Source organism: Pan paniscus, chromosome 5 (genome assembly GCF_029289425.2).
Source record: "Pan paniscus chromosome 5, NHGRI_mPanPan1-v2.0_pri, whole genome shotgun sequence".
Taxonomy (NCBI): domain Eukaryota; kingdom Metazoa; phylum Chordata; class Mammalia; order Primates; family Hominidae; genus Pan; species Pan paniscus.
The window spans coordinates 149,315,239-149,341,408 of record NC_073254.2 but is presented as its reverse complement, the minus strand read 5'-3'; the positions used below and the strand labels follow the sequence as shown (position 1 = coordinate 149,341,408).

The following is a 26,170-nucleotide window of genomic DNA, read 5'->3' as shown; positions in this document are numbered from 1 at the left end:
ATCAATGATTCCTGAGATTATAGATGAGGAAAATGGAATGTAGCTAAACTGTTGGAATTGAGCGAAGTCTATGGATCTTTCTAAAACTTTTATACTGCTATCAATTATGCTAAAACTATCATGTGTGTATAATGTTAGTAGTTAACATTAGTAACTCTCTGTTATATTAAAGATAATATCTAAAATATACCAAAAGTGGTGGTGACAAGTTTGAATATCCAGGATACTGATCTTACAGAAAATATATATCTGGAAGATATTAATTGCAACTTTTCTAGACAATCAGTTTGGAATTGTACTCCTTAATTTACCATTTGGATTACATTGAGAATTCAATTTAACAGCTGTATACATGCATTATGAGATTTCATAAGCAATATGGTAAGAGAAAACATTTAAATAATATTGTTTGCCTATTGAAAAGGAAAACTGAATAACAAATACTTTATTGTCTGGGTACTAATTAAAAATTCTTGATATTATTTATATTTTGAGTTATGTATACACTTGCTGGTGTAGTCATAGCGTTCAGAACAATGACGTGAATTCAGTTACTTCCAGACAATATTTTCCAGTGCATTAAAATAAGAAAAGTGTAGCCAGTTTTTTATTAGTAGTAACTACTAAGCTTTTGAAAATTGATTTATTCTTATAAAATGTTATATTTACATATAAAATTATATATATATATACTAAAGCATAAGTTAGATAATTGTGAAATAGTTTGGAATCTTTGATAAAGTCTAAACATACGGTGGAAATAAACAACTTTCTTTGGACAAATTCTAAGATACACAAGTGGTTTTGTAAGCATTGTAATTTAAACTTCTAAAGGATATGCAAATATTGAAGTTCTTCAAATAATGAATGTTTTCCTATTGTGACCCTTTACAATATAATCCCTACATATCATTACTCTGTACGTTTCATGGCTGTTGGTACCTTTCACAGTACTGGCCTTCGTATCCCCGTGGACAAGCTGTGCAGCGGTAGTCATCAAGTCCTTCTGCGACACAAGAGGGGCTGAAACTGAATCAGAAAGAAAAGGATTGCAAAAAAAGTTTAATCCATTTATTTTATAAAATAGTATTCCTATCCATTATCAAGGTTATTGGGACATACTTTTAGGTAGTAATAAATACCATCTTTATAATTATTGCTGAAGTTCTTATTTAAGGCTAGGACATCACAATGAAAAACCATTAATAACAGTAAACAAATATATATTGTTTGGTTTCTGATGGATTAAAAATGCGTCACACAAAGCATGTTAATATTCTGGAATTTAATAATGATGTGACAGCCATGAATATACTAAACATCCAGCAACATTGTCCTATTGTTCACTAATCAAAAGAAAAATCTGACTAGAATTTATGCACATTGTCTGATAGTGGAATAGCTATTACTTAATATCTTTTAGGTTAAAAAAAGGGCATAAAATCTATATAATTTTTTTTTCTTGAAAACTCAGCCCAAATAGCCACTGGTGCTTCAAGACGTGAAGTGTGAATAAATGTTTCACTTGGAATAAAATAATATCTTTTCTAATTTACATCCAGATTTCAAACTACATTTTACCTTGAACACAAAGTAATGTGATTTAGTGTGAGGAAAGAAGGGAAAGCTTTTTCTATGAAAATGACTATTTTATGGTATTTTCTAATAATTAGGTCTTATAAAACTTCCCCAATGTTTTTACTACAACGCTGGTAGACCACAGCCAGTCTGTCTTGCTCCAGGATTTCTGATGATCTTATTCCATTAAAAAAAAAGACTCCACAAGACTTGAAAACTAAACTATATTAGCATGTAGTTTTGGGTTGTTACAAACTTCTCTTAGCTGCATTCCCATTAGATAAAACTGAATGATGCATTGGAAACTTGGAAATTAAAAACATGTATCTGTGGCAGAAAGATAATGCTGCACACACCATTTTTCTTTTTGCTGCTTCACTAAATCAGTTGATGCTGAAAACACGCAATAAGGTGTATAGGCCAGGCCCACAGCTCCTTCTGGTCAGGTGCCATTAGGACCTAATGTTAACTCTCTTCTAATGCATTACATCAATAGTACATGAATGAGTAATAAGCTCTAACTTTTGCAAAATATGGGAACAAATTGATCTACTACTCACAAACGCATTATCCAACAAATTTATTTTTGCCTTCACAAAAAATAAACTTATAACTGACACACTCTGCCAAATTTTTAGCTCATTCATTTAAAGCCTGATACTGACTGCATCTGTGCATGCACCCTCACGCACATGCACGCATACGCGAACACACACACACACACACTCTTATACATATATGGGCTCTAAGAAACAGATTTTAGACATTTCAAGAGAAACTCTAAAGAGCCAGTATGATTAAATTACATTTCGTTATAGTAAAATAATGAAATGTCAATAAAAAAAAATAAAGTGTTTACTGTATAGGAATGTAGTAATTCTTGAATAGTTGATACAATTTTTTTCAAATTATGATATTATGGTGGATTGCACTGTTTCCTTATATCACATAAAAGGTCTTCTGGAGGGAGTAGGGATTCCATCTCACTTGAAGCTTGACTTTATTCTTTCTGTTCACAACTCCCTAATCTTCTCTCAATTCTCATTTCGTCTGCAGGGCTACTCAGAAATCCTTGTGCTTTTCTCATGGTGACCATCTTTTACATTTTCCTATGGCTGCTAATTCCAAACTCCCCTCAACAGAATTTTTAAAATTTACAGAGCCTGCTCTCTGTGTCATCTCCTATGGACACTGCAGAGATAAATGGGCTTCCTGGAAACTATTTCCTTCTGGTTTTTATCCCAGTTCATTGGTTGTTCCTTTTCAGTTTCCTTTGTTGGATCTATGGCATGTCCTTTATCTCTTAACGTGCTTCACAATTCAGTTTTCTGACTTCTGCTCCCTTCTCCTCTCTCCTCTGAATGATGTCACTTAGTCCTAAGGGCTTTAAATATTGTGCCTACCTTCACAGATCTAAAAGTAAGTTTCTCCCCCTCCAAAAATACACCAGACCTTTCCCTAATTTTCCCCATCCCAGTCAACAGCCACTCCACGTTTCCATTTGCTCTGCCAAAAACCATGGTGTCAACCGCATCTCCTCTCTCACACTCCACTTATCTCCCATCTGCAAATGCTGCTGGTGCTTCCATCAATAACACCACTAGATTATCCTGTACCAAGCCACCTCTTGCCACTGGAAGATTTTTAACCCTCAGGACAGTTAGATATTCATTAGAGCTTTGCTGACTTCATTTCCTAGCCCCCTCTTCTCATTCACTCTGTTCCAACCACCCAGGCCTCCTGAGCCTGTCTCAGGGCCAGTGCAGTGATTTTTTTCTCTGAGGGGACTGTTCTTCCTGCAGGTATTCACATGGCTCACACCATTCACATTTCTGCACAAGTCTCATCTGTTTGTGAAGATCATGGACCACCTCATCTAAAATCATACCTCCATCACTCTAAGTTCCTTGAGTCTCCTTTATTTCTCCTGGTAGTACTTGTCATTACCTGATATTACATTATATATCTATTTCTTTATCTTACTCTCTTATAAAAAATACAAGCTCCAGAAGGCTAGGAAACACAGGCCGTTTTGTTCACTTATATATTCCCAGTATGAAGAGCCATGCCTAGCATTGAGTTGGGCCCTCATTAACTTTTTCTTGAATAAAGAAAGAAATAAGACATTATGTTTACCTTCAAAGAATTTACAATTCTGTGTGAGACACAGATATGTACACATATAGGACAGGACACATATCTTTTATCTTTTATTCATAGTGTTGGGATGAAGTATATGCTTAGTAAATGTTCATCTCCTGAAAGAATGATTGAAATAATTCTGTATAGTAAAATGTGTTCGTTGTATATAAAATGTACAAAATACATTCTGTGCTATGGATAGGTTTTGTGGCAGAGGTAGGGTTTGAAAAATGCCTTTAAAAATAAATTAGATTTCACAGGGATTGTCTCAGGGAATAGCAAGAGCAGACTGCTAATGATGTCTAGATAAGTGCAAGAAATGCCAAACTTGGCATTATATAGAATGGAGTTGAGGGCTTGGAGCCTGGAAAGGTAGTCAGATTACAGAGGGTTTCTAATGCTCAAAGAGTCTGATCTTTCCTTGGGAAGGCACTGGAAACTTCTAAGGGTGTGTGAGCACTGCCACTCTGTCATAAGAGTTAAATTTCTACCATATTTGTTTTGGTAAGAGATAATGAGGACTTGAACTAATGCTGTGGAAATGAGTCAGTAATCACTCATCATGCCTCCATATTTCTCACTGACTGCACAGATTGAAGTCGTAAATTGAGATATCTCAGCCTCCTCCATCTATTCCTCAGAATCTGTTTTTATGTCTTGGGGAGAAGTGCCTCTTTTCTTTGCCCTGGCTGGTTTCTTTGCTTCACATTTTAATTCTTCTCTTCTCACCATTTATAGGTCTTCACTTTGTTAATTAGCCTAATATGTCCCAAGCTTTAGATGGTGATATAAGTGACTCATGAAATCCATTGAGTAGGTTTTAGCTAAAATTTTTTTTCTAAAAATGTAAAATAACAAAATTAAATAAACAGCACAGTGTATAATACATATATTTAGATATCTACACACACAAGTTTTTGTGTGTTTCTGGCTTATATAAAAAAGTGTTTCTTACAGTGGTTGCAATCAATAAAGTTTGAAAGCCACTGAACTTGCCATTTTAATTTGATATTTTGATTCTTTCAGGGTCTTTTGCATAAAAATTTATTCAAATTATACAAATCATATAAAACAACAATGCAACAAAAATGAAAACACACCCTGTTATTGATCCTGCTAACCAATCAGGGTAGTACTCTATCATTTTATTCTTGAAATTTCTTAAAACTGTAAATTCAAATTCTGCTTTCATTATTGATGGTCAAAATTCATCAGTGACTCTTATAGTGTAACTACAGGACCAACCAAAACTGGGCCTACCCTGTTGATAACAAAATGTCAAGTTACCTTTTAGGTATAACAGAGCCAAAAGCTGCAAGTCATGTAGCCCAGGCATGTTCAATAGAAAAATTTTGACCTCTAACAACACCAGGAACCAACTATTCCTCCCCTTGAACCAACAAGACAGGGACAAAATCAAAACCTGGACATTGGAACTCCTTCAGAAATGAGGGGTCCATTGGCCCAGAAGATCCAGGGCTAAAATCTGCCTTAATATACCTTACTGTAAGTGATCAAATTTGAAGCCCTCCAATCAGACTTTGCCAAGCCAGCATTTCTAAATCCTTTGCCTTGCCTTCTGATCCCTTGCAACCTTCCCCATATCCCAAATTAGGGAGACAGATTTGAACCTGACTCTTGTCTCCTTGCTGACCAATTTTGCAGTAAAGCCTTTCTTTTCTCCGAAGCCAGTGCCAACGTTATTGGCTTCTATGTGCTTCAGGCGGCAAGCCCATTTATTTACTCAATTACAATAGTCAATTGCCACCATATTCATTGGGTCTCCCTTGTGAGAGCAGCAATTGATGCTGTTCACTGCTCTTCTCTCCCTTGGTGTCAATGGCAGTGCCCCCTGGGTTCCCTCTCTTCTGACTGCTCCTGCCTTGGCTCTTCTTTTTCTCCTTTCCCAACATAAAGTCCTGTCTTTCGTTCTTTCTATATACTTGCCTTGGATAACATTAGCCTGGGAAATCTTATCCAACTTTAATTCACTTATTAACATATCTCTTCCTTCATCTGCTCCTGCAATTTTCAGATTTCCATTTCCTGCAGCTATTTGCATATTTCCATTCAGACAGATATGTTCTATCAATCTGAACCTATTTGAAACATAAATTATCTTTCTTCTCTAACGGCTGTCTCCTGGTTTCTCCATTTCAGTTAATAGCACCACCATTTTTGGGGGTAACCTGCCTAAAAACCTGTCTTCAACTTCTGCCCGGACCCTCACCCCTCACATCTAATTAGTTTCTGAATCTGTAGAGCTGTATTAAACCATTTTCTCACATTCATTCCTTTGTCTCCATTCTTATTACTATTACCTACTTCTGGTCCTAATTATCTTTTGCCCATGCTAGTATACTAGCCTTTTAATTGGTCTCTATGCTTTTCTCATTTGCCTGTTTCAATTCATTATACTCAATTCTATGATAATAGTTTTCCTAAAATGTGGCCATAATCATATTAACCTTTTTTTCAAAATAAAAACTTGTAGTGTTTCCTTATTACATAGAAAATTAAATAACTATTTCTTAGACTGGTATTTAAGGATTTCTACAATATGGTCTTTATTCTGCCATTCATTTTCATCTGTGATCATGAAATTGTGTCTGAATGCCATGTTCCAAATTCTGTTACTTATTGGGTTATGCACATGCCTTATATTTTGTAAGCATTTGCCCATATAATTTCCTACTATTCCCACCAGTGAAAATCCTGAAATTAATTGTTTAAGATCCATTATACATGCTACTATTTCTTTTCATATGTTCTTGAAGCTTCCAGTATTAAGTGTGGTGTTTTGTGCCTTTGAATTTTCTTTACATTTAAGTTGATACCTCTTAACACACAGGTTTTACAGTGAGCTCCTCCAAAAAATGGCATGCTTCTCTTGTATATCTCCTGTAGCTTTTATTATAGTGTACTCACCAGGGAATTATCAATTAATTATTAAATTTTTCTAATCCAAATGGCTTACTTTTTAAAACAATTAAATAAATCGGGGCATCAAGGAGAAATTAGGGAAAGAGAGACAAAAATAATGTTATTTTTCATACACCTACTACTTGGTCCCTGGATGAACAATAAGACCATGTATATTATCCTCTTCAATATCCAGCTTACCTAAAAATTTACATTTGACACCCTGTAAAAGGCTTGTGATTCCAGCCAACAAAAAAGAGGAGCTTTCAGAGGAAAAGGAGATGATTTACAGGAAATGTTTTCAGAATGCATACAAAGCCGAAGATTAAGAAGAAAGTGAGTAGGCACAGGTGCAAAGATCACATTGTCCGAATTGCTCTGTGGCTGTTTAACACTCAAGATAAAGTGTCCAGAATTCTAATTCTGAACAAACTGCCATACATTATTTTCAAAAGCAAATTCTTAGAGTAAAACTACCCTGCCTTACTGAAGTCTATAAATCACTTAACAGAAAGTGCAGGTAGTGTGGGCAAAAAGGTAAATGAAAACACCTAGGGTTTTCATCAATGTATAAACCAGTGCAGAATGTTCAGACAGCACTGAAATAAAATATTCCAGCTTTTGTTTCTTCTTAGGGCTGTGTTTCCATGGTACCAAGCTCAGACCATCTTAAGAAAAAGGAGGCTGTGATTCCGGGAGATGACTTTTTTTGGAGCATAACAATAAATCACCTGCTTTAATTGTACAATTTTTCAATGTTTTCTTGATAATTATTTCACAATCTTGAATTAAACACATAAAATAAATGGAAACAGCCACAAAAATTATATAATATGCACCCGGACAATCCTTCATAGATGATATTATGGGCAGAGCTATATGCAAACATTAGACCAGTATATTTATGAAACCATGCATATTTGTATATATATATCATTTGTTTTATAAATATGTCTTACATTAATATTGGTACTTCAATTTTAATTAATAAGTATTATTTACTTGGGACAGAGTTTCAAAGGAAAAATGAACCATAGAGCATTATATACTCACTTTTGTCATGTTTCTATATTATTAAAAATATCTCTATCTTAAATTGAGATTTTTGTCTACATGGAAAAAATAGCCAAATCATAGACAGCCCATGTGCTAGACAGATGGTGTTTCTGATTGGGAAATATGGTTATATTTCTCAATCTTACTTGTTACTGGAAGAAATCAGAGGGCAGGCACATTGCTGACAGTCATTTGGCAATCCCTTGACAATTCCATAGTATCCAAGAGCACATCGTTCACAGAAGTCACCAGCAGTGTGATGTTGACAATTCTGTAAAGGAAAAGGGAGAAGAAGTTTGTTTTTAATTTAGTGATAGTTAGAATGTAATTTATCATACAGTCCCTAGCTATGAATGTGTGTCTATGAACACATATACTTTCTTACACACACACACTCACACACACACTTTATCACTGACAGAGAACTCAGTCTTTGATATAAATATTTTTAAAGAAACTCTTTGATTTGAGAAACTAATACTGTGCTATCGTAGCTACACTGACAATAAGAGTTGCTATTCTCTTTTCCCTGAATCAATCTCTATGTAAATTTTTCTCCTACTCTAAATTGGGGAATAGACTTCAAGAGTCTCTAAAATTTATTATTTCTTCTAGGCATTTATGTTTCTTCATATCCCAGGTTTTAGCTCTATGAGATGTTAGAAAAAGGTGCTACAAATACTGTGGCCTTGGCACATGCCCACTAGTGGGCTTTCTGAAACCACCTCAAGGTGGAAAGCATAGATGTAGGTGGTTCTTCATAAATACAGAGGAGTCAATCTAAAACTAGCAATCTCAGATCAATATCTTCTTTCTTATGCTTGCATAATAAGAGACATTGGGGTGATACCCTTTAACACCTTTCCACAAAGAAATGAGAATAGCTTCAGAATAGTGTGCAAATAGCTTCAAATTAAAATTTTCATGAAGCAGAATTATATTTAACACAATAATCAATTATGCAATAAGGAGTTAGGAAGAGCTACATGGAATGCACTGAAACAGGCAATGAAACAACATCCTACCTTCTAGAAATTTACTTAGACTTTGGGAAAATAATAATTTAAAAAAACCACCTGACAAAAAATAAACATGGCAGCAGGAATGCAACATTGAATGTTATTTTGTGGGAATGCGATCCTCGCATTTGAGAGTTGAGAAAAAGGAAGAAGGGAATTTGGAATTGAATTTTAGCTGGATTTTATAAGACAGGATTTGGAGTGGTCAAAATAGTGACTTACATCTTATAAACAATATCGAAAGGAAAGTTGAGAAACAAAAAAGTCAGTAACAAACTAGATGGACATGTTAGTGAATTGACTTCCTGATAATCTCAGCTGGAGCCACGAAGCTGCCAGCTTGAACTTGGATGATATCCCATAGACTGGGCTCTGCTTCATTTAATCAATCAAGAAGAATGTATTTATGTTTCATGTGTCTTCTAATGGCCAGACAATTGTTGGTAGGGAATGTGTGGCAATTCGCAACAAACAATAGCTGACGTCATTTCCACCACAGATATTGCCATGGAATTAATGTTTGTTTAAAACTTCTATTAACTCTTTTTGAGAGTTTATGCTATTTCTTGCAGTGAAACTATGACATTGCCACAGTGAATTTTAGATCATTTATTTTTTACATTTTTGGTGTTATATTTGAAATTATATTGTGACATTTACAGATTTTATAACAATGTGAAATGAATCTGGTTTTCCAATATGACAAGGTACAAGTCTTTTCTTTTCTTTTCTTTTTCTTTTTCTTTTTTTTTTTCTTTTTTTTTTTTTTTTTTTTTTTGAGACAGAGCTCTGTCGCCCAGGCTGGAGTGCAGTGGCACCATCTTGGCTCGCTGCAACCTCCACCTCCTGAGTAAAGGGATTCTCCTGCCTCACCTTCCCGAGTAGCTGGTACTACAGGCACATACCACCACGCCAGGCTAATTTTTTGTATTTTCAGTAGAGATGGGGTTTCACCATGTTGGCCAGGCTGGTCTTGAACTCCTGACCTCAGGTGATCCACCCACCTCAGCCTCCCAACGTGCCCAGCCAATCTCAAATCTTCTACTTCTACACCTCACCCTACTTTAAGAGATAAGAAAGCTCTAATTTGGATGCTCCCTTGGTTTCCTGGCAAACAATTCAGTATATTGCCACATTATTTTCCATCCCTTCATTTGTTTCCGTCCTTTGTCTGAAGCTACTCCACTCCTAAATTGGTTTCCTTTCCTCCTGCCTCCCCATTTTCTCCAGCATCTTTATTCCCTCCTTTGCAGGCTCATTCTCATTAATATTTGAAATTGGTCAAGCCTTTCCTGTCTTAAAAAAAAATCTGTGAGGTCTCAAATTGCTTGACAATTTCTATCCTATTTTCGATAAGCTTTTAAAAAAACATTGTTTACATTCCTGGTCTCTACTTCTTCATCTCCCATTCTCCCTTTAAACAGGCTTCTGGTTTCACCATTAAACCATAATATCAGGATGACCCAAAAGATCTTTGTTGCTAAAGCAAAACTTACAATCATCAGGCCTCATATGTAGGTTTTCTGTAGCCATTGATAGATATTTCTGGATACTCTCTTCCCATGGTTTCTTTCTTTCTTTTTTCTTTTTTTTTTTTTTTTGAGACAGTCTCGCTTTGTAGTCAGGCTGGAGTGCAGTGGCACCATCTCAGCTCACTGCAACCTCTGCCTCCTGGGTTCAAGCGATTCTCCTGCCTCAGCCTCCTGAGTAGCTGGGATTACAGGCATGCGTCACCATGCCCAGTTAATTTTTGTATTTTCAGTAAAGACGGGGTTTCACCATGCTGGCCAGGATCGTCTCCATCTCTTGACCCCGTGATCTGCCTGCCCCGGCCTCCCGAAGTGTTGGGATTACAGGCGGGAGCTGCCGTGCCCAGCCCCCATGGTTTCTTTAAGAGTAAGCCAATTGATGTTTCTCCTACTTCTGCGGCTACTCGAATTCTCCTTTATCGACTCTTCCTTCCCTTTCTGTTTAATATAATTGACGCCCTTAATTCTAACTTTGGTCCTCATCTCTTTTTTCTCCTCCACATTTACCTTGGTGATTTCATCTATTACTATGACTTCAGTTAATGGTGTGCCCAAAACTCTGTATTTTATGTATTCAGCCTGGATATCTCTAATGGGTTCCAGACTTCCGCTTCTAATTGCTTCTTGAATAAATATTATATAACACAGAAGCGCCTTAAATTTGAAATGACAACAATGAAGTTCATCTCTTGCTAAACCTTGTAACACTCCTGTATTTCTCATTTCATCTGAGGTCACTGTCATTCACTCAATTGCCAAGGTCAGCAACCTAGAGGCCTCTCTTATCCGAGGTATCCATTAGATCATCAGTTCCATGAGTCTATTACTCTCTGTTTCTTGACTTTCTTGTTGCTACTATTTTCAGCTGGCCACTGTCATATTTTATTTGGATTATTAGAATAGCCTCTTAGCTAAAGATCCTGTCTCCATATTTTCTTATCTGGTGATTTCTCCACACTGCAATCAGAGTGATCATCCTATGAACATATCAAGCCATGCCCTTCTCTTGCTTGAAAGCCTACACTAGTTCCCAAATGCAGTCAGGATGAATAACAAATCATTAGCATGGCAAGGAAGAGCTTCATTACCTGCCACCCCCCAACCCCCGCCTTCACCACCACTGTGCTTACCCCTCCATATGTAGCTGTAGCCACTGCTTTCTTTGCATATAATGCCGTAGCCACATGGGGCCATCTGAAATTCTCAAATTATGCGGATACTCTTTATCACTGCTGGGACTTTTCATTTGCAAATCCTTAGCTCTACAGTGTATATCAGGCTAGCACTTATTCATTTCAGCTCTCATTTTAAATGTCACTTTCTCTGAGAAACATTCCCCGATGACCTAAAACTGGCTTAAATGCTCCTTTTAGTGCATCAAACATGGGAGACATTCGATGACTATTTTGCATGACTGAATGAATGAATGCATGTTCCAGGAAGTATAGATGAAACTGGTCAGGCTTTTTCAGATGAAAAAGCCCAAATTTCAAGTGTCATTGAAGAAAAGTGGTTAGCAGGGCAAAATGATTTGTCATATTTTGCCATTTATTTAAGTGCCATAATCCTCTTTTATTCAACCATCCAAAGGAACCACCATTTTTAAGCAATAAAAGAGCCATTCCATATTTAACAGTAGCATTATGAGAGATAATGGCTCCAAGATAAAATAATTATCTATGAATTATAATTTCAAGTCATTCAGCAAGGTGTCATGCTGATGAATAAGTGTTAACTGGAGAGTGTTTTAAGAACTTATTTTATAGTTATAGAGATGAATGTGCCAAAAATACATGGGATCTTCAACAATAATTTTCAGCATTTTGCTTTTGCAGTAAAATAATTGCATAATGAATTATTTTATGTAACCTAAATATAACATTAGTAACTGAATTAAAATCCTTAAAGCCAATAATCATTACTAAAAAGAAGAGATTCAAAAATATGATTTTGTTTCTCTTATACCTGTAAGTCTACATAATTTCTTCAATAGAGAAAGCAAATATTGTAATATTCTCTGGACAGTCAATCTTGTCAATCTTTCAGAGGGTTGCTGACATACTAAACTTGGTTAATTGAATCAAATGTCCTGGTTAGGTCCACAAACACACAACACATAAATCAGGAGCCTCTTTTTGAAACTTTTTTGACATACCCTTTTCATATGACTTTTCTGTCTGCTTTGAAATAGTGTACATAATATTTTTTCTTATATAAAAATTAGCCATTAGGGGAAATTCCTATATTTTGGATGCCTAATGAGAAGTTTAATTATATTCTCAAGAGTAGTATGTGCTAGTATCTCTTCAATAACACATCAGAATATATTAGATTTGTTAAGTTTTTTTTGCACACTGGAAAACTGTTGGTATATATTCCTTCTACAAAATCAAATGAATGTAACATTAATATTATAGTATCTCAGGCCTAAGGTGAGAAATTACTTAATCTAACCTTCTTGCCATACAGGAATGCCTTCTATACTTTCCTTGAGATATCATTAAGTGCATGAATTCTTATAAGACAGCTTTTTTCGTCTTGCATAAGCTGTGAAGTTTTTCCTTACAGTGAATAGAAATTTGTTGCATTCTAATTTTCAGTCAGTGATCCAAGTTCTGCCTTCTGAAGCTATGAAAATTAAGTCTAATTCCCTTTTCCTAGGGAAGGTCCTCAAATATCTAAGAATACTATTACTTCCTAAATCTTTGTTTCAAGCTAAACATTTAGCAATCTTACTCAGGGTTTCTTTCAAAATATAGTAGATTATAAGTCTCTAGCTGTGACTTGCAAATATATTAAATGTACTTCCTCCCTTGATTTGGATCTTATACAAGTAGCAATGCCCTGTGTTGGCACCTAGTGAATCTGCAATCAAGTAAGGACTCTTACTTCACATGAATTGCTAATATGTGTCATTTCCTCTGTTCTTTCCCCTAAACTAGAGAATAAGCTCCTAGAGGGCAAGACCCATGCAGTCTTCATATTCTTACTATCTACCATAGGCCATAGACCTGCATGTTGGAAACATAATTAACAGATGCCACAGGAATGAACAAACAAGTGAGCTTACCTGAGTTCAAATCTTTTCTATTAATCTCATCTTGTTAACTGTAATTCATAGTTTCATCTGTCAGGATCTTTTCCCACCATCCAACACATTAGATAATACTTTCAGCTTTATATTATCTGAATATTTGATAGATATCATCCAAAGCATTTACAGATATTTTGAACACAACAAGGTCAAATACAAAGCTTATGCCTCATCATTGGAGATATCACTAGAGTGTACTCTGGGTCACATTTTTTTAGCAACATATATGCCCATCAACCTATCAGCTGGCTAACATCTGGCTCATATTTTCAATCTTGTGTGCAAGGATACTATGAAATAGCTCATCAAACATCTATTTAAACAAACCAGCATTTGAAACATGGATATGGCTTCTGCTGTTTTATGACTTAAGCAAGTCATTTAATTTCTCTAGCATCAGTTCATCAACAATAAAAGAAATAATCTTGTCTATCTCATAAGTTTATTGTAACAATAAATGAGAAAATCTCTGTACAGTGACCTGTTTTGTCCTGGTACATACACAGTTTTGGACACATAATAGCAGTTATTATTTTTTGCTGAATTTGAGATATGATGTATCACATTGTCTGATAAACTTGATATTTTACTGGGATTTAGAAAACTAGGTTTTCAGATATTATATATACAGTAAACCTAGCACTTAGTTTGATACGTGTTATTTTGAGTGAACCTATTCTTTTTTTTAATTTTTAATTTTTTGTAGACACAGGGCCTTTGTTGACCATGCTGGTCTCGAACTCCTGGATCCTCTGCTCTTGGCCTCCAAAAGTGCTGGGAATACAGGCACGAGCCATTGCCTCTGACAAAGTGAACCTATTCTGATTCCTAATGAGCACTGTTTATTTTTTTCCACAGTTGACAGATATTTGTTAAGTAAGCAATACTTAAGTTTCATTGGAGATCACAATCAGTTTCCTACATTTTATTTTCCTTTATAAAACCTGGAAAGACGTTTTATTGCTTACTATCCTGTGACAAATTTTATGTTCTCACAATTTCTCAAGTGTTTTCCATACATGACCCCTAGTCACTTTTGCAGATTCTGTCCCGACTCTAAGATATAATTCACTTGAGCTTGCAAAATCAAACTCATTTAATCAGCAGAGAGTGTTTACACTCTCTTGCTGTCTGGAGAACGCAGTTTGTGGTGGATTTGAAACCTGCTTCTAATACTTTTTGGTCAAGGCTTTATAGGTTGCTTACATTTTCTTAGCATTAATTTTCAGAACTTAGTATAATGCTAACAATCTCTATTTTGGCAAGGTTGTTAGGTAGATTAAATAAGGTTTACAAAACAAAAAAATAGTCAATTCTAGTTACAAATCTGTCTATTTACTGAAGATAGGGGTAATTGGTTAAATGTTTCAGGCAACAGCAATGATCAGTTATAGAGATTTATTTTTATTATTTTCTTTTTAAAATAAGAATTATGATAGAGTGAAAATAATATTTCCACAAATTATTTTATCTTTAAAAAGTTGTTTGAGCTAGCTAAGTCTTCAATATTCCCATGTGGAAAAAAAAATAGGAGAAATAATCTGACTACAGGGAGTAGCAATGATTAAATGAAAATATCTTCCTTCTGTATCTATCTATCTATCTATCTATCTATCTATCTATCTATCTATCTATCTACCTACCTACCTACTTACTACCTATGTGTGTGTACTAGTTAGTGTTAGTTCACTTACCTCCCCCTCTCCCCTTGGACTCAGTATTACATAGGTTTTAGTCTTCAAAAAATTTTTTTTTCTTAAGGAGCAATGTCACTGAGCTATTCATAATAACATGCCTATGTATAGGATTTATTAATGCCTAGGATGAAGCAACAATTATCTTGCAAGTATCATTAGGTATGATGAAGAGCATAGTTACAAGGTGATCTGGGTTTCTTTAAAATATTTAGTCTATAAAGCTTTCTACAGTTTTCTTTTCTATGCACTTTATATTTTCAGGGAAACATGTGAAGAAAAAGAAAAACAAGATAAGTGAATGCCCATCTCCAAATATCATCATGTTGGGGGTTAAGGCTTGCTATGGCCTGAACAATTGTGTTCTCCAAAAATTTGTATGTTGAAACCCTGTCTCCCAGTGTGATAGTAACAGGAGATGGGGCCTTTGGGAGGTGATTACATCATGAGGCTGGAGCTTCATGAGTGGGATTAGGGCCTTTACAAAAGAGACCCCAGAGAGCTATCTAGTGTCTTCCAACACGTGAAGACAAAGAAAGAAGGGGTCATCTTTGACAAGGAAAGAAGCCTTCCCCAGACACTGACTTTGCTGGAGACTTGATCTTGGACTTCCCAGCCTTCAGAACTGTGGGAAATAAGTTTCTGTTATTTATAAGCTACCCAGTTTATGATATTTTGTTACAACATCTGAAATGGACTGAGACAGTAAGAAAATCTAGCATAGTGCTAGACATAAATTTTTTTAACTTATTTTTTGATTAATTATCAACTGATTGGTTCTTCGACTATAAATGGTAGATAATGTGTATGGTAATTATCATCTTTATGATCATCATTATCATAATTGCTTTTATGAAGCGTACCATGCACTAAGTAATGTTCTAAGCCTTTTATTGAGTATTTCATCAAATCCTTACAAAAACTCTGTGAGTAGCCACTATTATTGCTTTCATTATATAAATGAAGAAATTAAGACCTCATTAAGGTTAAATAAATTGAGTAGGCTCACACTACCAGTAAGGGGTGAAGCCAGGATTTGAATCAAGGCACTCTGACTGCAGAGTTCATGCTTGCCACTATACCAAGGTAGAGGGCATTGCACTGTATAATGGATATGATATGAAACTGAGAGCCATATTGCACATAAAAGAGAAATCAGTATGCTTCAGTTTCCTCAGTTACTGTGTGGGAGTAATAACAGCTATTTCTTATTTGCCTCATGAGGCCATTTCAAAGATGAACAGAGTTGCCTAAATTCAAAAGTTGTGAGTTCCATGAAAGAAAATATAAAAATTTGGAGCACAACGGTTTATACCAGCTGTGTTTGTTTAATGGAAGTATTTATTTTTTACTTCATCTAGGGATTTCTCAGAAAATAGACATGCTTTTAGAATTCTTAGAGAACAAAAATAGTCATAATAGTCAATTGGTCAAAAGAGGACAGTATAAAGATGGTAATTTTAATCCTAACAAAAATGAAATTAAACTGCATTATTTATAAATGCTTCTAAATTAATCATATAAAGCAAATATAACTGTGCTAAAAATGCCAGTGAAGATTGCATAAGAAACATACAATTAATTCTTGCTTAAGAATGTGTATAGATTAACCCCTTCCTCTCAAATTGCCTATTGAATTTGTCAGGCAAGCAGTTGATGAAAAAATAGCATACTAAAGCAAGATAGTAATTATTTCTGGAATTCATGGATGGCTAATATTAAGTTATTTATTTAGTCAATAATATCATTTATGGTTCTGTTTAAGGTGAAAAACCTATATATGATCACCTCTTAAATGCATCTACATTCCTACTCCACTCTCCACAATTAAGCATATGAGTAATTTAAATATCCTGATTGAAAGAGGATATCTTTAAGAAGCTAGGAATAGAAAGCAGTTTTCTTAACATGACAAGAAATGTTTTTCTTATACTAACCATCAGCATCATACTTAATGGTGAAAGACTTAAGGCAATCATATTAAAATCAATAATAAAATAGAAAGCTTATTATTTTGGGAGACAATTTAAAAACATGAAATTATTATTATAACAGATATAGCTTTTGACAAGTAAAAGCACAATTATAATATTTGCAAATAATAGTATTATAGGCCAGGTTTGGTGGCTCATGCCTGTAATCCCAGAACTTTGGGAGGCCGAGGCAGGCAGATCACTTGAGGTCAGGAGTTTGAAATCAGCCTGGCTAAAATGGTGAAACCTCATCTCTACTAAAATGCAAAAATTAGCCTATGGTGGCAGGTGCCTGTAATCCCAGTTACTCAGGAGGCTGAGGCAGGAAAATTGCTTGAACCTGGGAGGTGGAGGTTGCAGTGAGCCATGATAGCATCACTGCACTCTAGCCTGGGTGACAGAGCAAGACTCCCTCTCAAAAAAAAAAAAAATTTGTAAACATAACAATAACTGAATCAACTGATAAACTTCTAGAACTAAAATAAAAGTTATTGGATATCAAATACATCTAAAAACACCTATTCTAGTAGTTAAGGTTTACCAATAATGACCAGTTAGTACATTTACTATGTTGAAACAAAACAGGTAATGTTTACTACCATTAAAATGAAAATGTAAGATACATAGAAAGAATTTTTATATGAGAAATGCGTGCTTGATATAGACAACTTTAAAACAGTTTACTGTAAGACAAAATATCTGAACAGAGAAGAGTGACTAGTGTAAATATAGCAATTCTTTACAAATAGGCTAATTTAATTACAATCAAAATTCCAGTAATTTTGATTGTAATTAAAATTTGGGGAAGAGATTGAAATAGTGCATAAAAGTGTCAGCTGGAAGAATATGTAAGAGCATCTAGTTAATTAGAAGAGAAGAGAAATAAAGGACCTTGCTTTACAGATATGTTAACATAAAATGAAGGTAAGCAGAACATTGTAATAAGAGCTAAAAGGTAAGTAAAACAAAATGGATTATACTGAAACATATCTTAATATGGATGAAATAAATTTGTGTATGTTCAGATACAATAATGTATCAAGGGGAAAAGGAAATATTAATCAGTAAATGTTTCTTTATAGTGGTAATACATATCTGCAGAAAAATTACCTCCCCACACCATAGTAATGAGTGGATGTAAAATTAAATCATAAACTTAATAGTAAATACTGTGGGATGTCAATATCAAAATATCTCAGTACAGAAAGCCACGTGCCTGGGTAAGATCACCATCTGAATGAATGTAGTTAGAGAAACAAATTGCTCCAAGGATTGAGTCCCAGGAATACCACTATGTAGATTTCAGAGTAATGAAGAAAGCTGAGAAGGAGCAACCATGGAATTTGAACATCTCCAGAATGCCATGGGCTGGAAAGCAAATTGAGCAAAGGGTTTCAAGAAGAATGGGGTGATTCACAGTGGCAAACATGGCTGTTAGATATAGTAAGGTGAACACTGGTGGCTGTAGATTAGCCATTGAATCCAGTATAGAAGAGGAGATGATAGCCTGTTTTTAGTAATTCAAAGGAGAATGGATGAAGAGAAATTATAGACAGGGGATAGACAGCTCTCCATTGTATGGAAGGAGAAGAATGAAGTGGTTACTTAGAAGGGAAATGAGTCAGGAGAGTTTGTTTTTGCTTTTAAGGTGGAAAAAAAAGTGACAATATAAGAAGGAGGAGAGATTAGCCAGAGTGATGTCATCAAGCAGGAGAGGGGTAGAATTGAGAACATAGGGGGAAGATGTGATCTTTTCTGGAAACAAGAATAATTCATCCAAAGTAATAGAAAAGAGTCATAATAATTGGGCACAGATGCAGAAAAGTGGGTGCATGCAGTAGTGGGAGCTTGTTACCTCTCTTCTGACAGCTTCTAAATTCTCAATGAAATAAGAGGCAACACCATCAACTGAGGGTAAGGATGGGAGGGGGTGAGAGGAGAGGTTTAGGCTTGAGGATGGAGGGGGAGGTATGAAATAATCACCTAGGAATGTGGAAAAGAAAAAGGATGAGAGAAAAGTGGCATGATTGCAGAGCAGCACAAAGGGTCCATTTGAAGAGAGGGATCATGAATTTAAGGTGAGATTACATGGCACAATTGTCTTTTTCTACAGCCACGTTCAGCTTAGAAGGTGCAGGTGGCCAGGCGCAGTGGCTTACGCCTGTAGTCCCAGCACTTTGGGAGGCCGAAGGAGGCAGATCATGGATCATGAGGTCAGGAGATCGAGTCCATCCTGGCTAACACAGTGAAACCCCGTCTCTATTAAAAATACAAAAAAAGAAGCCGGGCATGGTGGTGGGCACCTGTAGTTCCAGCTACTCAGGAGGCTGAGAAAGGAGAATGGCTTGAACCCGGGAGGCGGAGCTTGCAGTGAGCTGAGATCGCGTCACTGCACTCCAGCCTGGGTGACAGAGCAAGACTCCGTCTCAAAAAAAAAAAGAAGGTGCAGGTATGGAGGAGATGGTAGGATTCTCACAGTGTTGGAGTTCACTTGAGTAAAAAATAAGTAAAGGAGTAGCCAGGGAAATGAGCGTTGCAAAGCAGTAATACCAATGAGAGATCATGACTATTAAGCTGATTACTACAGTGAAAGCATGAGATAAGGAACAAGAAAAAAGTGTGTGCATCAATTGTGAGATTACACACGTTGAAGTGGAAGTATTTAGAAGAAGTGAACTAGAGAGAAACGACACAGTGTTTAAAAAAAAAAACCAACCAAACAAACAAAAAACCAAACAACAACAACAAAACGCTTCAAATGGAGACCAGAGGGGCACAAGAAACTGAAAGTGAAGAGTATGGAAGAGTTAAGTTCATGGACATTAAAATCACTAAGAATGATGACAGGAGTAGTGCTAGGGAAAATGACAATGAGACACGGAAAATCAGCAAGGAATGATGTGGGGTATTTAAAGGTTAGTAGGTGACTTCAACAAGCAGATGGAGAGGGGGCACATAGAGGGAAGCGTGAGAGTCAAAGCTGGGTGCTGTAGAGCAGCGTCTCCAATGTTTTTGGCACCAGGGACTGGTTTCATGGAAGGCAATTTTTCCATGGACTAGGATTGGGGGATGGTTTTGTGATGATGCAAGCATGTTATATTTACTGTGCACTTTATTATCTATTATTATTATTACTATCTATTATTATTACATTGTAATATATAATGAAATAATTATACAACTCACCATAACATAGAATCAGTGGAAGCCCTAAGCTTGTTTTCCTGCAACTAGGTAGTCCCATCTTGGGGTGATGGGAGACAGTGACAGATCATTGATCATCAGGCATTAGATTCTCAGGAGCGCACAACCTAGATCCCTCACATGCGCAGTTCACAATAGGGTTTGTGCTCCTATGAGAATCTAATGCTGTCTCTGATCTGACAGGAGGTGGAGCTCAGGCAGTACAGTAATACCAGGAATGAGGAGCAGCTGTAAATGCTAATGAAGCTGCGCTTGCTCCTTTGCCTGCTGCTTGCCTCCTGCTGTGTGGTCTGGTTTCTAAAAGGCCATGGACCAATATCCTCCTGTGGCCTAGGGGTTGTGGACCCTGATGTAGAGGAGGATGGATAATATGAAACTGGCAGCGAGGAGCAGGAAAACCTGCAACCACCTTCAGACTCAGGGGAATGAAGGGAGTGAAAGAAAGTGATGGCCACTGCAGCTGGGCATGGTGGCTCATGCCTGTAATCCCAGCACTTTGGGAGGCCAAGGTGGGTGGATTACCTGAGGTTAGGAGTTTGAGACCAGCCTAGACAACATGGTGAAACCCCGTCTCTACTAAAAATAAAAAAAATTAGCCAGGTGTGGTGGCATGAACCTGTAGTCCCAGCTACTCAGGAGGCTGAGGCATGAGAATCACTTGAACCCGGGAGTCGGAGGTTGCAGTGAGCCAAGATCGCCACTGCCCTCCAGCCTGCACGACAGAGTGAGTCAGCATCTCAGGGGAAAAAAAAAAACAAAAAGGTGATGGCTACTCCTTAAGAGGGCTGCCGGGGCAGCAGCATGCAAAGTGAGAGTTGGGTTTCAGTCAGAGCACGATGAAGAGAACATTGAGGGAAGAGGAGGATTCTGCGGGGTATTTTGCCTGTTTTGACCATGAGTTCCACAAGGCTCAGTAGAATGGTTTGAGAAGATGAGCAGAGGTGGGAGATGGGCTTAACAAAGATGAGCTGTGGGCAGATTACAGCTTGAGGGACAAGTGGTGACAGGGGCAACCTGAATTTCTTACAGTGACTACAATAAAAACGGTGGAACACATGATTGTTCTGATTGTTCTAATGCAGACGGTGGTAGAGAGTGCAGGGTGCTAGCAGAAACATAAAAAAATAAGAGCTACCTCAATTCTAAGGGAAATGGGTAAATTATGGGACATCCAAACAAAGATCGTAAAGATTTTAAATAATATCTAACAACATAATACAACCTCATGATAGGTAAAAATGTAAAGGACAAGACATAAAACTGCATCAATGGTGTTACATAAATCTTATTCATAAACACATGTAAAAATTGGTGGGAAATACTTAAAATATTAAAATTTTATCTTATGTTGCATTTTGGGTGAATTTTTTCTTCTTAATTCTTTTCTGTAATTTCCAAATTTTATAGAAAGTTTATTTATAAGAAAATAATCAGAAAAAAAGGCACACATAATTTTTAAATAGGTATGTCTTCTGGTGCTCTTCTAAGATGCTGCTAAAATTCTATTTCTTGACATGCTCATGGTTCTCCCAGTTATTTTTTCCTTACTTTTTAAAATGCAGAATCTACGAATATCTTTTTCCCTTACATATTTTATTTCACACACACAGTTGCATTCCCTTGCAGTTTAGCCGGCCTCTGCGTGCAGATGCTGAGCATGTGTAAAGAGGAATGAGCACATGGACCTTGTTCAAGGAAGGCTCAGAGGGCTACCTGGCATATCGATGTTTCAGGGTCACACAGGCTGCTGTGTCCATTACATTGACACGGAACACAGGTGCCCAGGGTTGGTCCAGGGGTGCGGCCACCTGGTTGAGAACGCAGTCGATAAAATCCCGGCAAGCATGCCTGAAAGAAAAGGAAGCCAATTAGGACAGCAAAGTTAGAAATCTTGCATTAGCAACGCTTGAGCTCTTCAGTGGCTACAAAGACAGACTGGCCTTCCCTCACCTGCGGCAGGGGCAACATCACTGACAAACACAAGTGCCGATTTTGATACCTAATGTGTATTTCTTCCTGGTCTGCAAGGTGTTCAGGCGGCATCCATGTGTAATCAGACTTTAACCAAGGAAAGCTTTTATTTGTAGATACAATTCAGCCTGAAAAAGCTCCAAAGAGTATTTTTCTTGAAAAAGATGTTTGTTTTTAAATAACATTGTCATATGGAATAAAGATAATTCCAATGTCTTTAACACCTAAAATCTGCTTTTACTGTGCTTGATGGATAACTAGCAAATGTCCAATGAAACACAGCAAAAAACTAAATAAAAAGTGTTATGGATGCATTATTTATACTGATATAATTTAAAGACTATAAAAGTAAGAAATCCAAAATAATAAAAGCTGTACATGTCTTGCGACTATTAGACCACCAATAAAATTTATCTTTCCCTGATATAATTTTTTTCTTTTTGCAATAAAAATCTGAAAGCAAACAGAAAACTTCTAGTGAAGCTGACATATGCAAAATCAAGACTTCCATCTTCATTTGGGTTTGTTATGAAAATGTATCAACAAACATCTCCGGCTTTCTGGAAGGTAGTCCACAGCTCTGGAACGAAGATGAGAACCGTCTTGTGTTTCAGGCTCAGTCCTCTCCTCATGCATAGCTGCAGACATTGCTTGATTTATGAATAAAAGGTAGGAGTCAGTTTTTCAAATCCCATGGAGAATTACAAGGGGACTATTTTACCACCTTGGTTAAGTAGAATTTTTTTTTTCACTTAAAAATCTTATGCCCATTGATGAAAGAAAAGTGATTGCTGACTAAGCCAGAAAAAATATCAGATTAAGAACTTTCTAGTGCCTCCACATCCCTTTGGTTCTGGCCTAGACAGTCCAGAGACAAATATACAAAGAAGCTCCTTAAAAAGATCTAGCTTAATAGCCAGCACCCTCCTTGTTTATTTTGATTTGGATAATGCAAAAGTACCTCAATTAAGCACTTAATCAAGAGACTCTCTGCTTTTATCACAGCCTAAAAGAAATTCTAATGAGATTTAATAATGTCCCAACTTTGAGCAAGCTGATAAAACTGAGAATAGTATTCAAAATATTTTGAGTCTTATTTGTCTTATGGTGGACATAATCATATAATTTAATGAAGTTTATACATATTATTTAAAAAGCAAGGTTCATTTTTGCCATTATTATTGAATAAGTCCTGGAAATGATGGTTGAGGAATTAGTTTAAGCATAACTGGAGAAATAAACCAAGATCTATTTAAAAGTGGTTCATAGTGTGGGTTATTCCAATTCTTTAGCAAGCTGACCACTGAATAAAACTGGATTTTCTGTGCATGGATTTCATCCTTGAATATATATATAAATTATATACATATAATATATATAAATTATATATAATATATAAATATGTATATAAAATTATATATATATATAAAATTGTTGTGTTATTGACATACTTGCTAGGTGCATGCATGTGTGTTACTATGAGAGATATAGGACTTTATCTCTGTAATCTCTCTACTAAGTTATTACTGTAATTACTGTCTGTAAAAATTTGTGTAAAAAATCACACAAATTGAGAGGAAGTTTCTAGCTTCACTTTAAGCTCAAACGAAAGTTTAAAATAAATCTTAGAAGAAAAAGAAAGACAAGAAGTAATACTCCTCATCGAGGAATTGTACAGTTTAGCATTGTAGGTCCAAACGTGAAGGTGAGCCCTAAGGTGAAGTCTACTCTAACGCACAACACATTTTTCCTATTACTGTGGTTTTCCCCGACAGGCAGCCTGACACAACAGACAAGTGCCCATAGTGGGAGTCTGTGGTCCGGCCCAGCCCTAGAGGAGGTGGAGTCAATTCCTCTGGGGGAGAGTTGAGACCCGAGTTTGTTTTAAAACTCTTAGAAAAGTCTAACAGACAATTAGAGCGCAGCGTCACTGGCAAGCTCCTTATTCTCTGTTGTGCATGTGTGCGTTTAAAAGGGCACATGGACAAGGCAAGACATGGTGGCTCACGCCTGTAATCCCAGCATTTTGGGAGGCTGAGGTGGCTGGATTACTTGAGGTCAGGAGTTCCAGACCAGCCTGGCCAACATGGTGAAACCATGTCTTGACTAAAAATACAAAAATTAGCCAGGCGTGGTGATGCGTGTCTGTAGTCCCAACTACTCTGGAGGCTGAGGCACGAGCATCGCTTGAACCTGGGAAGTGGAGGTTGCAGTAAGCTGCGATCTGGCCACTGCACTCCAGCCTGAGTGACAAAGCGAGACTCCATCTCAAAAAAAAAAAAAAAAAAAAAAAAGTGCATACCACTCCTTGGTACTATAAAAGGAATGAATAGGGAAGCTTTGATTTTATGTTAGTTTTGTCTGAGAGATATGGGCAAGTTACTTTGAGACCCAGTTTCCTCATCCCACAAATGAGTAGGTTAACTCAGATGACTTCTAAAGTGTCTTTCAATTTTAACACTTTAGACTAGTTTTGATTTATTTCGTGTCCTGATGGATTAAATTTCTATGAGGTAGCAAAAGAGAGAGAGAGAGTATTTGACAACGCAAAGATTAGAAACTTAAAACATGCTGTTTTTTTAAAAAAAAAAAAAAAAACAGAAATTCTCTCTTTTCCTTGATTATTTTGCACTATTCTTTCAATTTAAATAATTTTTAGGGTGTTTGTCAATATTGAATGTTTTTCCTCTCGGTGAACTGAGACAAAGTTCATGAGAATGATTATGTTGGAATTGGAAGCAAAAAAGTTACTTTTTGAGTCCCATCTAAAATCCTTTCTGGAACACAATGGGGAATTAAAGAAAAGTAAATAAATACTTTCCTGAGTTCCTCTTACCCATTTCTACTCTAATTTAAACTTTTCCAAAGTTCCCTTCCCCACTGTTGAAATTATTCATGGCTCAATTTTCTTCTGCTCTCGTCTATCTTTAATTTATTTTCATAATATATTGTTTCATCAAAAAATTAGATTAAATTTACACAAAAATGTGGGAGGGTAGAGAGGAGAGAATGAAGCAGACAGTAGAGACCTATCATATTCTAGGCTCAGGGCTGCACACTGCGCTCCTTTCTTTCTTCAGAGTTTAGTAATAAAAATAGATACTTGTGCTGGAGCTCATAAAACACTCTATCTTGTATCTTTGCATGGATTTTGCAATCAGGCAGACCCGAGTTTAATTCCTGTTTCACCACTTTGTATGTAGTAAGGTTCTGAACACTGTGTGCCTTGGTTTCCTCACCTGGAATGTAGGAATATTGTACAGTCATGTGCTGCTGCATAATGACATTTTGGTCAATGATAGGACCATGTGTACGACAGTGGTCCCATAAGATTATAAAACTATATTTTTAATGTACCTTTGCTATGTTTAAATATGTTTAGATACGCAAATACTTACCATTATGTTACAATTGCCTACTGTATTCAGTACCAATAACATGCTGTGCAGGTCTGTAGCCTAGGAGCAACAGGCTATCCCATGTAGCCTAGGTGTGTAGTTGGCTGCACCATTTAGGTTTGTGTATGTACACTCTATGATGTTTGCACAATGAGGAGATCACCTAACGACACATTTCTCAGAACGTATCCCTGTCGTTAAGCAGCACATGACTGCATAATATAATAGTTGAGTACAAGTTTACCTAGGTTTTGGAAACAGACTCATTGAGGTTTGAATTGCTGTGTAGGTGTGTGATCATGGGCCTCAATTCTCTCACCCGTAAAATGGGGATCATAAATTATAGTCGATGATGTTGGTGTAACTGTATTGGGAAGTGTACAGGAGATAGTAAGCACTCAATCAATGGTAGGTTCTGCTTTTCATAGGGTTGATCTGAGGATTACTTGAGATAAAGCATGTTTAATAATTGTCATACATAAATCAATAGGTTTCTCTATCTCAAATAGTTTTTTCTATGTTTGCTGGAAATAAATGAAAAATAAAGACACCATGATTGTTTTAGGTTATATTTGTAAACAAAATTATAA

General features: G+C 36.3%; 1 protein-coding gene across 1 annotated transcript in view; it reads right to left on the bottom strand.

Annotated features, from left to right (window-relative positions):
* LAMA2 (laminin subunit alpha 2) overlaps positions 1 to 26,170 on the bottom strand; it is a 637,137-nt gene that overhangs the window by 172,397 nt on the left and 438,570 nt on the right. Inside the window, exons 29-31 of the mRNA XM_055114116.2 lie at positions 21,925 to 22,059; positions 7,845 to 7,969; positions 943 to 1,029 (exon numbers count right to left, since the gene is read on the bottom strand). Of these exons, the coding sequence (XP_054970091.2) occupies positions 943 to 1,029; positions 7,845 to 7,969; positions 21,925 to 22,059 (347 nt within the window). The remainder of the gene's footprint in view (positions 1 to 942; positions 1,030 to 7,844; positions 7,970 to 21,924; positions 22,060 to 26,170) is intronic.